Genomic DNA, 17,661 nt, shown 5'->3' with positions numbered 1-17,661 from the left:
GCATAGGCCCAGATGGTAAAAGGTATGTTCGACGGCCAATCAACCAAGAATTCAATCCTCGCTACTTTTCACGGGTAGTGAAGTATTGTGGAGGATCAATCATGGTGTGGGGATGTTTCTGGTGGAATGGTGTTGGCCCAATCCATAGGATTTATGGAATTTTAAATAAGGAGAAATACGTCGATATACTAAAAAATGTAATGTGGGCTGAGGAAAATTTGCCTGTTATATGGAAGTTTCAACAGGATAATGATCCAAAGCACAAGGCAAAGTTGACGAAACAGTTTTTCGACGAAAATTCCATCAATGTTTTGGAATGGCCATCATCCAGTCCGGACTTAAACCCAATAGAGCATCTCTGGGGTTACGTTAAAAAAGCCGTGAGTGCCAAAAATATTCCAAATATTTATGTCCTTTTTGCCGAAGTAAAAACGGCATGGCAAGCAATACCTGTGGCGCGCTGTCAGAATCTCATTACATCAATGCGCAATCGATGTGAGGCAGTGTTGAAGCAAAAGGGTTATGGAACCAAATACTAACATAATCTTTATGTTGATCTGATAATACATTACTGTTTCTAATTAGTTGCCCTATCCAAATCGTGCATTTCACATGCTTTAAAAAAATATATATATATTTAATAAAGAATTGCGATTAAATTGTTTTCCACTAGTTTTTAAGTTTATCATATGTTTAAATAAAATTGGCAAAAAGTTATGAAAATACGTGTTTAAAAGGAAAATGGAAATTTATTTTGAAATAAGTGTCGTTTCTAATTAGCTGTCAACAGCTGTAGGTTTTTAACTTCAAATTAAAGTTTTTTAATTTCATATTAAATTTTTTTTAATTCAAATTAAAGTTTTTTTATTTCAAAAATAAATTTTTTTTAATTCAAATTAAAGATTTTTAATTTCAAATTAAAGTTTATGAAATATGATATGATAATTAATTATTTTCCTAATATGTTTATTTTGCTGATAATAAGGTTAAACACTTTTGCAGTAATCATAAAATAAAACTTTTTTTTGCAATCGCAGTATACGCAGAATACATCTTTTCTTTGTGGAATTATTATTTATCTTAAAATAAATATTGGAAATTCAAAGTCATTATTGGCGTCATTATCGGCGAATAATGCAGGGCACAGAAGATTCTGATGATAGCAATTTAGAAAATGAGGAGAATTTACCAATTCCTCGTTGCAGAAACCGCAGGGGAAATTATGTTAAAACGAGTATTGACAAAAAGGAGATTTTGATAAAATACTATGAAGAAGGTAAAGCTATTATAGAGTCAGCAGAATACGCTGGAATTAATAAAAACAGAACCACTTCTATAATTAGAAGTTATAAGGATGGATGTGAGATTATTAGACGAAATCGTGGTGGAAAAAAGAAATGTTAAACTAAGTGATGAGATTTTAAACTATGTGGAGAAATTAATCGAAGAAAATCCATCGTTTATTTTAAAAAATATAAAAAAAATTGTTTGAAAATAAAAACGTCAACATGACCACAACAACGGTATTAATGCAATAAAAGCTTTAAACATAACATTGAAAACCGCCACAATCAACCTGGACCGTTTAAACTCCAAATCAACAATTGAACAACGCAAAAATTGTGCACTGAGTTTTTCACAAAATGCTCCACAAACACATGAGAAAATAATTTTTATATTTTCCGAGCCAAAGGCCTTAGTAGCCAGAGTTCTTGTTAAATTTTAGTGTATTGATTATTTATAACTATTACTCTTACATATAAATAAATAAAAATAATTTTTATGTTGTTGTTGTAGCAGCATAAACATTATCCACACATATATGAGGAATGCTGCTGAAGTGACAGTCCTTGGCCGGATATAAATCCGGGTCGTTCCGGTAACGTAGAACCGACTGTCATGGGAACGTATATAAGTTTTATTGATGAATCCGGTTTCAATTATCATCTTCGCAGAACTAAAGCCCATGCAATAGTTCCAACAATAAGAGGAAGAAATGTTTCATTAATTTTACCCATGAATTTAAATGGCATACATCTTCAAGTAATTTCTAACTCAACAGTAAATTCAAATGTTTTTATTACATTTGTTGATGGATTATTTAATAAACTTACTGAAAGTAGCATGGTTGATTCTGGACAATGCCAGAATCTATAAAACTCGGGAAGTACGCGAAAAGATTAGTGAGACTAATCATACTTTAATTTTTCTATCACCATATTCCCCCATGTTAAATCCTATAGGAAAGGTATTTTCAAAAAAAAAATTGTCTGCACGAAATTTGCTGGCCGATCCATAAAATAATCAAAATTTGGTACAGATTATTGAAGAATCAATGACCACTGTTACTTCTACTGATTGCAACAATTATTACGTTGACATGTCTCGGAAACTACCGCTGGCTGTAGCGGAGCAAACGTTGCATTAAATGCTTTGTCCAAATTGCTTTATTTAACTTTTTTAAATTCTATTCTTGTTAATATTCATTTTTTATTCTAAATATTCAATATTACATTAATAAACTTTAATTTGGAACTAAAAATCTTTAACCCATTAAATCCCAACCTTATATAAAACCATTTTTTTTTAAATGCATTTATAAAACGTTTATTGAAATAGTGTAATTAAGCTCCTTAAAAAAAAACACGAAAAAAAATCAAAGAAATGCATTTTTTGGGTTGTACCCAATCGAGTACAATGGGATAATATGTATATACATTGCCTGTATATGAAAATATGGAGTATTAAATAAAAATACTCTTTCAAAGACTTCCTTGGTTATTAGTTCGGTTAACAGTATGGAAGTTTTTGAAACATTCTCTCTCCACGCAAAGGGCTACATTGCATAACTCGCAAATCCATCGAATTCTTTGGTGACACTCCCTGCACCTCTGCTGATTCGATATCCTTTTGGGAAAATGGTTATATGAGGAACCAGCTATTGATGCCGTTGTCGATCGTTTTGAAGATATGTCCCGGATATTATAATTGCGTAAATAAAATCGCACAATTTCACGTTGGTATTGCAACAAGTCTCATTGACTCTTACTTGCCATTTTATAAAGCTTCCATGGGTTTACTACGCACTAGCTTATCATTGTGGTCAAAAGAGGCCACCACCATTTCTTTCCTCTAAACTTTATATTGTAAGTATTCAAAGCTTGGTCGTGGAGGTCAACTCCTCCCATTCCTGAGTTGTATTCCGCTATCAACTTTGGCTGATGGGCATTCACCTTGCGCCTCTCTTGTCTTAACCATCGTTTGACAGTATGTAAAGGTTCAATTCTATCTAAGTTTGTTCCCACTGTCACAACGCTATTGTCATTCCACTTCACAAAAAGTATTCCTGAGTCAGAACACCTACAAAATTTGATACAAAACAACTATTCAAATAAATCATTATGATAAACTTACATAAAATCAAACTCTTCTTGCTTCTTTTGTAGTTCTTTGTTCGTTTTCAGAGGACATTTTTTGGTCCGCCGTTCACGAACAGTCCCATTAGCCTTAAATCCTTGTTCTTTCAAAATTCTAAGAAGGTCATATGACGTAAAGAAGTTGTCGAAAAATACGATGTGATCAGTCGGATGTGGAATGTTTGCCAAAAGATCAAGGACGACCCTTGAACCTAATGGGAGACTTTCTTTCTGACGTTCAACCGTTTTCGCACCGCAATATGTGTCGAACTCAAATAAATAACCACAGCTACTCGTGATCATCCAATTTTTGAAACCAAAACGAACTGGCTTACCTCTTATGAATTGTTTTGCGGAATGGCTTCCAAAATACCTAACCATAGATTAGTCAACAGACAGCTTTTGGTGCATATAACCAAACTGACAAAAATTTTTACATAAAATTTGAGAGAGTGGTCTTATCTTTGGCATTTTATCGCTAAAATCTAAATTAGAGTTATGAGTAAGATGCAAAAACTGTTTAATTTCTTGAAAGCGATTTCGCGACATATTGTTGGTGTTATAAGGTGTTCTGGTATCTTCATCTAGTTGCCAGTACATGCGTTTTCTTGGCATTGAGTGATAGCCGCTATAGAGTAAAATTCCGATAAAAATTTTAAGATCCTCCTCATTGAAACAAAAATCATGCTTGTTATGCTGCAAAGCATGTATTTTCGTTTGATCGATTATTAATTTTACCACCTCATCGTCAAAAATAGTTTCAAAAATTTCAACTGGGTTCTTAGTTACCAATAAAGAACACGCTTCAAGTTGGGATTGTTCGAAGTGACTACGGTCGCTTGATTCAATATAGTCGGTGGCCGCAGAAAGGTTGTGAAACCTCTATCCGTAAAATTTTTTTACATCCATTACCAAATCTACAGGAAATATGCACACAAAATATATATTAATGTTCCCACTGTACCCATGCGAGTACACCAGAATTTAAACCTACCGAAATGCACTTTTCCACCACTTTTTTCGTATTTTTGTTATAAAGTATACAAATTATATGTATTATAAATATTTCAACACTGAACTTTTTCCGTGATAACTTAGATTTTGTCAAACAGAGAGCTTATTGCAAACTAAACCATGAAAAGAAGAAAAATAGCAAACGTGCACGCGAAGACAAGTGAATAACGGATAACGGGGACTGCTCTGTATTATAACGTGGCGAGTACATTTAAAAATTTGTAAGCGTTGGCTTTTGACGTCGTTTCGAAAAAGATGCTTTTTCTGTACTCAAGCGAGTACAGTGGGATCAAATGGGTTAATTTGAATTAAAAACAATTTAATTTCAAATAAAAAAATTTAAATTGCTTTTAAAAACTTTAATTTGAAGTTAAAAACATATATAGTAGTTATATCCCAAGCTTTATTATTCCTGTTACTTAATCTTCGGTAGATACCTATTTTTTTGACTTAAACGACACGGGTAAATTTCACCCCAATTCATAAACTTCCATCATCTGATCATCAAAAGACTGCAATGTGAAATGGTTCAAAAAGTGAAGAAGCGACTTGAGCGCAATCCTTGACGAAGTGCCAATCAAATGGCGAAAGAACTGAAAATATCTGACCATAGCATCCGCCATAAACTGAAAAATGATCTCAAAGTTAAGCCTTACAAGATCCAAAAGGCGCATGATCTCCTACCAAAGAAGCAACAAGACAGACTTGAGAGAGTGAAAGAGTTGCTTCGCTTGATCGAAAGCGGTCAATTTCCGAACATTGTGTTTTCTGGCGCGAAAATTTTTCAAAACGATAGGGTTTATTTGACCGATCGCAAATGGGCGCTCTTCAAGCGTTTTCATAGAGCCTGGCGTTAAGGTAAATGCGAAATATTATCAGGAAAGTATTCTGGAAGTTGCTTTGAAGCCATGAGCAGACAAACATTCCGGTGGACGTTTCAACATGACAAAGCTTGCGTGAAACAAGAATGGCTAAAAATGTTCCGAACTTCATAACGTCCACACAATGGCTCTCAAATTCACCAGACGCGAATCCAATGGATTATTCTCTTTGGGCCATTTTGGAAAACAAGTTCCGAACTAAAATATTCACCAGCCTCGAGACGCTGAAAATAGCTATTGTCCGCGAGTGAGCCAAAATACCTACAAGTCACATTCGGGCTGCTCACAATTCGTTTCTGGACTGTCTCAAGACCCATAGTCAAGGCATAAAGGTAGTCATATCGAACAAAAGTAAATTGATTCTTATTCACACATTTTTTACTTTGAATTGAATAAAAGTAATTTTCCAAACTAAATTTGTGGCCTTTTTAATTGGTTACACTTCGAGTGCCCTGACCCTGTATGTACGTCTGAGATTACATTGCAAGCCAAGCTCTACATGCTTTCATGGTGCTCTATCTTAGTGTGGCGCCTGAAAAAATAGGGGCTCTCATATGCGATTTGTGATGAAGATTTGAAGAGGAAGGGCAAATTGGAAGTATCGCGCACAATTTTTGTCGTACCCACGACACGGATTTATATCTAGCTACGGACTGTAGCTTCCACCAAGATTTATGATGAATTTATATGCATTACCACAACAACTACTATAAAATGAGTGGCGAGTAGTTTTTTGATTTGCTGATTGACTAATGCCATATATTAAAAAATGACAATCTTGAAAAATTATTTATGTATTTTAATATAATTCAGTTCTTTAATACTAAATCTGAAAGTTGTTTTTTTTGTTTTTGCTCATGTAAAAAATTGTAATTCACGTTAAATATGAACATTTAAATTAACTTTTTGAGAGCTTCGACCATTTCGGTTCGATTATTTTTTATCAATTTGCACTCCTTTGTACTATTTTGTGTCGTTTCGTCGTTGCAAGAATTACTAACTTGCAGAATTTTTTAAGTGTTGACTACGCAGTGGAGCAATGCCCCAAAGTAACCCCGACTTTATGCTGCGGTGCGTGCACGAACTACCTACCCACTAACGCAAAATATGCCCGTTGCTGGCGAAAATAGTATTTTCCATAATGAAATAGCAAAAAATACTTTCTGATTTATTTTCTTCGATATTGTTGACGTTTTTCTTTTGAAAGCATGATGTAAAATAACACACCCGCGAAAAAAGCGACAATATAATAATATCCAGTATTTTTTTGCTAACCTAAACAAAATATGCGTTCCAAAGTAAAAAAAAAAAAAAATTGAATTTCATTAATTACCAGCGAAATTCAGTGGTTATGGCAAAATTTACTTTACAATTTTGGGTCGATTCTTGGTGGTTTGTAGCGATGCTCTACTTTTTGAAATGATTAAAAAGCAGAGTCGAAAGCCGTTACCGGGCACAGTCGCGCCGTGTCGTTCAAACGGAAGTGATCGGTCGGTCGTTCGTTGAATTTGGTTGGCCGGAGTATTCGCGGGAGTCGAATTATAATTGCTTGCACCCACTTGCTTCACATATCTGCAAGGCAGCTCACTGAGTTTCGGATTACATTGATTTGGATTACATACACATTAGGATGAGTGCATACATACATATGTATGGGTATATTGGATTAATGAAAGTGTGTTGTGCATTGAATGAAACTGTTTATAACGAAAGTGCAATTTGATCCTTGTGACGGCATAGAAACATGTGTTTTCACATGTAGTGAACACTCATAAATATACATACATATCTACATTTTTTATGCATAAATATATTGGTGGATATTGAGGTGGCAAAAATTTCAATTGTGGACAAACTCTGTGTACATACAACAAATGAATTTATGCTAGAGAAAGAGAGCGAAACGCTTAATTCTTGAATGTGTTTTATAATTTCAGTTAATTTTTACGGAAAAGTGAACGCAAGAGATTTCGAATTTAGCTGATCAATATTTGAAATAAATGAGTGTACAGATAAAATGATGGCAAAAATAAAGCGACTATCCGAGGGTAGGTTTGCAATAATCTAGTTTTTGTGAAGTGTTGAAAACTTTGGTGCACTTACTATATACATATATACATTATATACTTACAAGTATGCGTACATATGTAGTTATATACAGTGAACAAAAAAAAAAAAACAAAACGTGTACACCAAATAGTTTTGTCTTTGGCATGCATTATTTCTAACACCATTTAAACTTTAAAGTTGCAATCACAGTAACAAAAAGACTATTTAAGTTTCTTTCTTAAGTAAATATAAAAATTAAACAACCACATTCTACGGCCTTCAACGAAAGTTAGGTATCTTGGAGTGATACTTGACTCCAAACTCCATTGGAAGCTACACATTGAAAATCGGGTAACGAAGGCCTGTATAGCCTTCTACTCCTGCAAATCTATGTTCGCCAAAAAATAGGGACTCAAGCCACAGGTCGTGCTGTGGTTGTACAACGTAAGGGTCCTGCCAATTTTAACGTATGGATGCCTGGTTTGGTGGGAAAGACTATAATATCACCAAACTGGGCAGGATGCAAAGGACTGCATGTATTTTTTTTTTTTTGGTGGGTGAGGTAGTGTTCAAAATGCACTTCGCACTTACAGCGACCGTCGTGTGGTGTGGCTACTAAAACGATCCCTCCGCTCCTTCTCGGGAGGTACCCTTCCCAGAACTGCTTTCTATATTACTTCGGGAGGACCCAGAACAGCATCTATAAAGGTCCAAAGGACCCACCATATTTGTAGGCAACTTTCATGCTGCATGTATTGGCGTCACCGTAGCATGTAGAACTTGTCCCAGTGCTGTCTTGAATGTCGTTTTGCACTTACCACTGACTTTTAAGTTATTTCCATCGCTGCTTAAAGTGCAAACAGGCTAAAGGAGGTTGGGCTCTGGAGGCAATCTCTCAAGGGACTTGGCAGCATTTTTGTGCAGTTAACACCATATGTCTTTGAACTTTGGACAAATCTTTCGATCAAAAAACTTCAGTTTGAGGGTCGTGCTAGGGCAATCTTTCCAAATAGGCAATAGGGGAACGAGGGGAAAATCTGCACCGAAAGTGGCACCTCTGGCTTCACTGATGGTTCCAAGAAGGAATGGGAAGTCTGAGCAAAGGGATCTATCTAAATCAGTCAATTTATCTACCTCCGTAAAATTGCCGAATACTGCTAGTGTTTTTCAAGCAGAAGTCTTTGCGATCCTGCAGGCATACAAAATGCTTAGTAGGAGCAAGTGAGATATTAAAATTCTCTGATTGTTTAGCCGCGATCAAGGCTGTGTCGATAGCATGGTGCAGATTCAAACTAGTCAACTCCTGTAAGGAGGAGAAGAAATCTCTTGAGTGCGCAGGCAACATTTCTCTGATCTAGGTTCCAGGACATACAGAGGTACATAGAGGGGAAATGACTGAATTGGTCTCAGATACCTCCTACTCAGTCATCGGCATCCTCCTAAGAGCACAGAAAAGGTGGAGTTCCATTTCTTCATGTGCTATTTCGAAAACCCTGTGGGTGCAGTATAATAGAAGGAGGACTCAGAAAGTCTTGGGGAATCTACGCCATTCAATTTCCAAACTCGTAGCTGCCTTTACCGGTTATTGGGCGATCAGCACACACGCGGAAAAGCTATGTTTAACATTCAACCCCCATTGCACAAGTTGTGGGGACCTTTCAGAGAGGGAGACTGTTGAGCCCTTTATTTGTAAATGTCCGGGTTTGGCAGCTAGCCGATTAAGGTCACTGGGTGCTTCTTTCTTTTACAGTCTGAGGCAACCTAAATCCCATCAATCTTTTCCATTGCATCAACAGCTCTGGCTGGCTGTAGATATCTGCCTGTTGGAGGTCCTGGAAACAATTTATTTTGTAAAACTCATTTTATTACCCAAAACTTAAAAAAAAAACAAAAATAGCTCCTTCCAGCAAAAAAAACTTGTACATTTATTTTGATTCGCCATTATTTGCGTGATGTGATTGTGCGATTTTTGTTACCAAGTACAAGAAAAACGTCGGAGTAGGAAGCCCATGTGGGAGGGAAGGTCCGAAAAAATTTGGACCCCCCGGGAAGAAAGAAAAATTGCTCGTTGTACTCTAAACTTCCATTATAGTTATCGCTAAAGTTTTGAAAGAAGTCTATCCTCAAATTTTGCGATATTTTTTGAATTCTCTTGATTTTAGGGCAACAAGCCATATTTATCAACAAAAAATATTGCTTAACGTTTACAATATGCCAGAGAGTGCATCTACCGCGATAATGACTTAGGATATTGTAAAATTTACGGATGAGCCCAAGTTTAATTTGGTTTAATTTTAAGTCTGGGCGCCGGTTTAAGTGGCGCAAGGAGCGCCAAGCGCTGAAGGACAAAGGAAGCAGTGTCAAGGTGTAGGGCGCACTTGGCACAAAAGGTGTACGCAATCTAGTCTTCATTGACAGAATAATGAACAAATTGGACTACTTAGCAATGAGATTAAGCTCACTCTTCAGGATATATGGGAAAATACACCGCCCGATGTTACACAAAATGACACTTCTATGACAAAAATAAATAATATAAGTAAATGAAAAAGGGCTGCAAGCTGAGTTAGACGACAGACGTGGCCACACAAAGTAGTAATTATTCTATTATTTTTAATTAATTAAGTACTATTTTTTTATTAATAATAAATAAAGATGTACACGTTTTGTTTTTGGTCCTCGGAAAGGGTTAACTTTTGTCGTTGTTGTTTTTTGAAGTTTTCGGTAATAAATTGATTTTTCCAAAATAATATTTCCTTTCAGTTACTTTAAAGTTCAATTGGCTATATAATACATTTATAAAGCCTATCTTGTTATATGGAGTCATAGTCTGGTGGAACTCACTAGAGAAGACGACTTTGGTGAAGAAGCTGGAGAGAGTTCAGAGGTTGTCACTTATTGGAATCAGTGGGGCGCTTCGAACGACTACTACTCTGGCGCTCAACGTAATGTTAAATGTGGTACCCTTAGACATCGCAGGCAGAATTGACGTTACACGTACCGCAATCAAACTGAGGGGCTGGAGAAACTTCGAGTTCATCCCTCTGTCAACAGACCAGTGTACACCCTCGTTTAGTCAAACCGGAACATTCTCCACTCACATCCCGTCAAGGGAAGAGTGGACGGAGGGCTAAACTTGGGGTCAGGGCCTGGTGAACTTGTTCACGGATGGATCGAAGTTGGAAGGAAAGGTTGGCGGAGGAGTCTTTTGCGAGGGGCTCCTCATCAGACTCAAATTCAGGTTACTGGACCACTGTAGTGTGTTCCAGGCAGAGGTAGCCGCAATCAAGGAGGCAGCTGATTGGCTGCTCAAATTCGTACTAACAGTCAAGAAAGTAAATATTTACTTCGACAGCCAAGCGGCAATAAGGGCCCTCTGGTCTATGACGGTGCATTCGGAATTGCTCAAGGAATGCTTGACCTCACTTTCGACTGCGTCCGAATTCTCTGACATCAGTCTCATCTGGGTTCCCGGTCACAGCAAGATTGTGGGAAACTGTGAGGCGGATGAGCTGGTCAGACAAGGGACATGTGAGGTGATTTCCCCGCGAAGGGAGAGAATTGGGATCCTCCTGACTACCTGTGGTCCGCTCCTGGAAAGATGGGCATCGCACCAACTCAGCGAGCGCTGGGCAAATACACAAACGTGTAAGGTCGCGAAATCCTTCTGGCCACGTGTGGACCGGAGGCGTTCGGGCGAGCTTCTGAGGCTGACAAAATATTAGCTCTGCAATCTAGTGGGTTCTCTCACAGGACACAATGCGCGAGGAATGCATGCTGTGAGACTTGGAATCACCTCGAGTCCTTTTTGCGCTGGATGTATGGAGGATGAGGTGGAATCATCTCAGCACCTTCTTCTTAGCTGTCCTGCTCTGGCGGGGCTAAGATCCAGGCATCTTGGCTCTTACTTCTTTGCCACACCTGCTGATATAGCTGGCGCTGACATTAAAAAATCTGATGAATTTCATCAGCAGCACAAAGCGGTTGACGCAAACATAGTCATCGTTCGAAATCCGCACGGTCCTAACCATCCCATCACCACCTCTCCCGCCCTCTCCCTGCATCCCATCGATCTTCCCCTTTCACCTCACCTCCTTCACAATGGTATCACAAAGGACGAATCTTTCTTCGTCCAAGTGTGCTCATTCCCTGGGCAACCATACCAACCTAATCTAAAGTTCAATTGGTTTTTGGAAATATCGAACGTCAAAGACAAAACGCTTTGAGATACAATTTTTTTGGTTCACTGTATTTATATAATATATAAAGGTCGTAAGAGTATTCGTAACAGAAAATTTATTTGCTCGACGTTTTTATTTGAATTTTCTCAAAGGTTTCAAAATGTGAGAAATCAAGAAACAAATATCAATAGTTGATATTTCTCTATGATAACGATTTAAGTTAAATAATAATAATAATGATACCTTAAAGTATTAAATAATTACTATATTACAATATAAATATTTCTGCGTTTCATTACCGTTAATCTATGCATAAAGGAGGCATAGTGCTTCACTTGCCATTGGTTGGTTTGAGTGGTGATTACTCCAGAATCCAACTAGCGCTTCAGCACCATTTTGTTCCCACATCCTCGTTACCAACTTGTTTACCAGTTGTTTACGGCATTACTATATCCAGTCTGTGCGGTTTAAGAACCTTATAAGGTTGTTGACATCTAAGCCAGACAGTTGTTCGAGACCCTCGAACAGCGGTTTGCCCAGTTGTCATTAAAAAATAAATAAATAATTGGTGCGTATACTTCTGTTATGAGTTTGGCTGAGCTCCTTGTCCTCTTTGTGGTGTGCGCCTTGATGTTGTTCCACATTTCGAGGGACCTACAGTTTTAAGCCGACTCTACACGGCAGATATTTTTTATGATGAGCTTTTACATGGACAGAAGTAGAGTCGGAGGTTTGTCATTGCCTGCTGAGGACCGACCGCTATTAGCAAAAAAAATTTTGTATCATTTCCGTGCTATTTCATGCACGGAGAGGGGAACCTACGCACTCCTTTCCATCACAACTGCATAAAACATCCCCCTCATATTTAGGAATTGCAGAATGCTGCTGAATTGAGAGTCCGTAGTCCTTGGCTGGATTTAAGTCACGGTCGTTTTGGTAACATAGAACCGAGACTTAGCTAGCATGTAAAAGTAGCATTCCTCGTGGATCATGATGCCATAGTCCAAATAGACGAATCATCTCCACTCTTATGAATTTATTGATATCGCGCATTGTGGCTCTGACAGCTCTGTTAGCTGTTGAATTCTATACTTTCCAAGCGTACTATGCCCAAGGAATGTGAGGGCGGGCCAATTACATAGGGAATGCTATACTGTTTCCTCTCTTTCTTCAAGGCAACAACTGTGATTGGTTCTGTTGTAGAATAGCACAATTCTTCCAGTAAGCTTTCTGTGAACTAATGACCAGTGAGAGTTAATATAATTTTAAACACCTCATTTCTTGGATATAAGATAACTGCATGAATGTAGGGAAAGGTTTCGACATATTTGTTTGTTCTCTTATTTATTTACTCTATCAACTCTCAGAAAGCAATATTAATGAGTCAGAAAGCCGAGAATAAATAGTACCAAGAATGATAGATTATTAGGTTTGGCCAATAACTATGGTGAAAAACAAAATTGTGAGGAGAACGTCGACTACCATGTCACGGGAGTATTCGCAGCCGAAATTTGCACGATTATTTCACATGTATTCACATACTCGTCCAATAAGTCGTTGTTCAGACGACAACGAAGTGTCATTGGTTGATTTTTTTCGTATATCACTAACACATTCTTAGTTTCTTCGTAAACAAACCGATTTATAACTCCTGCTACGTTAGCCCAACCGCTGATTCTGTCAAATTCTCTGAGCTAGCAGTCTGATATTGGTCACCACCATGATGGAAAGAATAATGAGATGGCGCCCATCGTGGTATCGTTACTTTGCTCTCAGCGAATTTGACAATGAGTTACGTGATTTTATCTCCAGTATGGCCAGACTAAAATTTTCGTAACTTGATTAAGCATTTTTGTTTTTGCTATTTAGTCTTGAAGTTTTAGTTGTTTCTTCATGACATTTTTCTAGCCTGTTCTAATTAAAAGTAATGTTTAAAATTTTGCAAAATGTACATTTTTTAAAATTAGTTCAATAATTCAATCAGTTTTATTTAGCTTTACTTTTCTTTAACATTTGGTCTCATTGCCCGCGATTGCGGTTATTGTTGGTGTTCTTCTCCTTTCAGCAGTGAAATCTCTCTCTCGCTATTGCAGTGTTGCCTAGATTTGAATATAAAAACGCACTAAAATTTAAAGAAAAAAAATTATTAAATTTTTATTGAATTACTTAAAGAACTTTGCATGCATGAAAAATTGTCTTTAAAATGTGCGTTTTTTTTTAATAAATGTGTTATGGTTATGTACAATTTAATTTATTCGTTTTTTGTTAAGAGAACGACTTTTTTGGTTATGTAACAAGATAAGGGACTCCTTTGTAAAAATGTCGTTGTGGGTTCTTCAGTATTTTCAGGAATTTTGTTGCTTATATTTACTATGAACGCACCTTTTGATGCCCTATGTCCCATTAAGGATCCGGAAAAATAACTACACCTCTATGGTTTTAACTCGCATTCAGTAAATTTAAACACTTTTTAAATGTGTAAAAAGGTTTTCAATGTTAAGAAGAGTTCAGAGAAGAAGATTCAATATTCTAACATAACGCAAAAGGAGCAAAAAATTAAATTCTTACTTTCAAAATATCAAATTTTATACGACCCAACAAACTTTCATTAACACTAAAATCTTCTCAGAGTGACCTTTTTTAACATTCTTCTGTTTAATAATACAGTATTTTTTTTTAATTTACAGTTTTGGTAGCGTTAAATTAAAAAAAGAAACAAACACCAAACTTAAAAATTTTCGCATTTTGGGTATAAAAAATCACTACATTTATTGCGAAAAGCAAATGGTTGGCAACACTGCACAACTCAGCTTATGCGACGTCACGCACTCTCTGTTGGGCGCAATCTTGTTTCTATCATTCGTGGGTCACCACATTAAACATCTTTTCAATGTTTGTTTTTTATGAATGTTTTTTATTTCTTTCAACATTTTACCTTTGGAAAGACATCGCACTTTATTAAGAAGAAGGAGGTCGAAATACTGAGTCTCCATTTCGTTTAATAACTCTTTACAGTCAGCAAGTACAAGTATGTAGCTGAGAGATAAAATCGGTGCCTAGTCCTCGTTTTTTTTCATAAAATAAATAATATTTGCGTATATATAGTAACTAAAGATCCGCAGCTTCATAACCAAAGAGCCACATGTGGATCGCGAGTCGCAGGTTGCCGACCTCTGGTGTAGGGTAAAAATGATCTTAAGGTCAAAGTACGATCCTCCTTTTATTTTATATTTATTTCTAAGTATTTGGGTAAACAGAAAGAGTATTCGAATTTTTGCTAGTTCAATTATTCACGAAGTATAAAAGTTATATATTACATTTTTTTTACATGAAAGTATGTATGTACAAAACTACGAGTCGCAGTTACTCAATAAGCCGTGTAGTGTCCATCGTTGTCGAGTATAGCCTGGCATTTTCTCGGCAAGCTTTGAACTAACTTTTCTGTGTAGCTCGTCGACAAAGAATACCAGATTTTTCGAACTTGACGCACGAGTTGCTTTAAATTGTGGACTGGACTTCCGGCAAGATGCGTTTTCATAGTTCCCCACACATTTTCAATGGGATTGCCGTCTGGGGACTGGGAAGGCCAGTCCATTACTGTGACGCCATTTCCTTGTTTCCAGGCCGTAAAGAGTCGACTTTGGTGTTTTGGGTCATTCTTCTCTTGCAAGACCCAATCATTGTTTCTTTCTCTTTCACCGACTTCAAAAGTTCTCGATTGTAAATTTCGACCATTTTTTCGGCGTTCAAATTTTCGGTGAAGAGTTCCGATCATCCGTGCTCGAAGGAGCAATCCCAAACTTTCACTTTCACCGGATGTTTAACAGTGCGCTGTACAATTTTAGTATAACTCCTTGGCCAAGCTCGCTTAAGTGAAACCCAAGTCCAGAAAGTTGCTTCATCCGAGAAAACACCCTTACTCCAATCGCGTTCCATCTTTTCGTTAGCCCAAGCCTTGCGTTTCTCAATGTGTTTTTTTAGGAGCAGTGGTTTGGATGATGTCCGACGGTAAGATATGTTCGCCTCCTTCAGTCGTCGTTCGATGGTGTTGATACACACATCTATTCCCTTTTTACCCTTTAAAAAAAAAATTTAAAAAATGTAATATTAATGAAAGTGCAATTAGTCGGCTGGAATAAGGTATAACAACCTGCCGTGTCATACTTTATACTTTGAACCTGTTTTCATTTAGTCTTAAGTCAAGCTTTGTCAGATAGTTGAACAAAGTTTCAGGTTTAAATAGAAATATGGTTTTCGACGAGACCAAATATTAATTTTTTCATAGTAATTTCGGTCATTCTTGTTCCGAGAACATTAAACGGAATGAAGGCATCTGGAGTGTTGTATGCATACCTTCATATCATCATAATCTTTGTATATTCGCATTAATCGTTATCAATCGATTAGTCTGTCCGGCTGGTTCGTTGACATACTCATTTAAATGCTATTGTACAATCCAGATTTTTAAAATATTGGTATTCTAGTAGATAATGAGGTCTTCGGCACGCGAACTCAAAGGAAATCCCTCAGAACTGCGCTTACTCGAACGCTGGCCGTTTCAGGTGTAATGCTACTGCTACTAACGACCATCTTAATCTATCATTCCATAGCACCCAATAGAATTGGTGAGTATTTTGGAAACCCTATATAACTTATGACATTTATATATACGAGGCAGGTGTGGCTATTAGATAATGGGACTGACGGTGATAATGGAAAATTAGACGTGCGTCACACGCCAACAACCGCCAGTCGGGTGGTTTTCGAGTGCCTTAAAATAAAATATTATATGTAAACATTTAAATTCTTTCAGGATTGACTATTTTTATTCAAAACAATTATAATATAATATATATATTATGTGAGAAGTGGCATTAGGTCTGTTCACAAAGCAAATAATTTTTAAGAACTGTTCCAAATTATCAAGTTTTGGTGTTCATGCATCCAAAAAACTTCCAAAGCGGGGAAAGTGAGAGAACTGAATCGCATTTCATTTTGAGGGGAAGTAGTAAGTTTTTACTGGATACATTTTTACTTGTAAGAATTTGCAAGTGAGAAAAAGAGCTGAATGCAAAATAAAAATAATTACGACTTAAAATTTGCGAATTGAGTGAAAATTCAAATTTAAATAAAAATGCTGATTAAAAGAATGTAAGTAAATATATTTTAGACAAAATTTATCTGAAGTCATATATTAACCCTTAATAACCAAGAGCTGTTTTGTAATACTCGCCCATAAGGCGACGGAAAATTAGGTGAATATCAATGCGACAGATCTGTTGTGAATATTCCACAATATTTACGCCTTAAAAAGTTATATTACAGTAAATATTTCTTGTCAGTGTATGATCAAGAAACCAGGGATGTACAAAGTTGCAATATTTGTTAAAGAAAACTACAGCGATGATAAATAAATGAAATGAAAACTGAATTCTTTTCATGTCCCCATATTGGGGCCTTTCGTTTTCTATCGCACAAGTACTATGACCCCATAGCGGGGCCTTTCGCCGTTAAGGGCCAATGATATAGAGGTATGCACTTTTTAACCAGTCTCCAGTTAACGTTGCTGCATTTCCGAAACACAAAGCAGAAGCATTTAATGTTTTATTCTTAAACTTCTTGGTTATTATCTAATTTGGCAATGAATGTCTTTTTATACATACATACATATAGACGGAAGCAAGGAAGAAAGCTGAGATTGCCACAACAATACTAGAATATCCTTCATCTGACAGCGATGATGAAACGGAACAAATTGTTGTGGACAAAATGAAGCAATATGATGCTAAGCTCGTTATTTTGCATTTTATATGCTTATTTTTTTTTTTAATTAATGTGAAGTAGCTCAACTGAAAAAAGTTTTAATTTTTGTGATTTTCTCGCCAACAATTTAAGCAACTGCTCGTAAAACTTGCTAATTATTACTGGTTTTGCGTTCATGTACTTTTTTCATATCCTCTTTGTGAGTGAATTTTCGCAGCTTAAGGCGGTTTTCTATTTAAAAAATACATTACAAATTTAAAATCTCAAACGTACCACGATTGCAAGCGTTCTAATAATCTGAAACAAAAAAATAAAAAGGATTATTAAACTTCATGAATGCTGCTATCGTACTTACTA

The 17,661-nt window shown here is 36.6% G+C and overlaps 1 protein-coding gene across 6 annotated transcripts in view; it reads left to right on the top strand.

Annotated features, from left to right (window-relative positions):
- The first annotated feature begins 6,775 nt into the window (after window positions 1-6,775).
- The window catches only part of LOC129240283 (serine protease nudel), a 35,720-nt gene continuing 24,834 nt past the window's right edge, over window positions 6,776-17,661 (top strand). For 2 of the 6 annotated variants that reach the window (XM_054875988.1, XM_054875987.1), the window contains exons 1-3: window positions 6,776-6,961; window positions 7,249-7,359; window positions 16,029-16,166. In XM_054875988.1, the coding sequence (XP_054731963.1) occupies window positions 7,329-7,359; window positions 16,029-16,166 (169 nt within the window). In that variant the 5' untranslated portion in view covers window positions 6,776-6,961; window positions 7,249-7,328. Of the gene's footprint in view, window positions 6,987-7,248; window positions 7,360-16,025; window positions 16,167-17,661 lie in introns of all 6 variants that reach the window. The other 4 variants (XM_054875986.1, XM_054875983.1, XM_054875985.1 and 1 more) reach the window with 3 other exon arrangements.

The sequence above is a fragment of the Anastrepha obliqua genome, chromosome 3, assembly GCF_027943255.1.
Source record: "Anastrepha obliqua isolate idAnaObli1 chromosome 3, idAnaObli1_1.0, whole genome shotgun sequence".
Taxonomy (NCBI): Eukaryota; Metazoa; Arthropoda; class Insecta; order Diptera; family Tephritidae; genus Anastrepha; species Anastrepha obliqua.
This window is presented reverse-complemented; position numbering and strand designations above follow the sequence as displayed.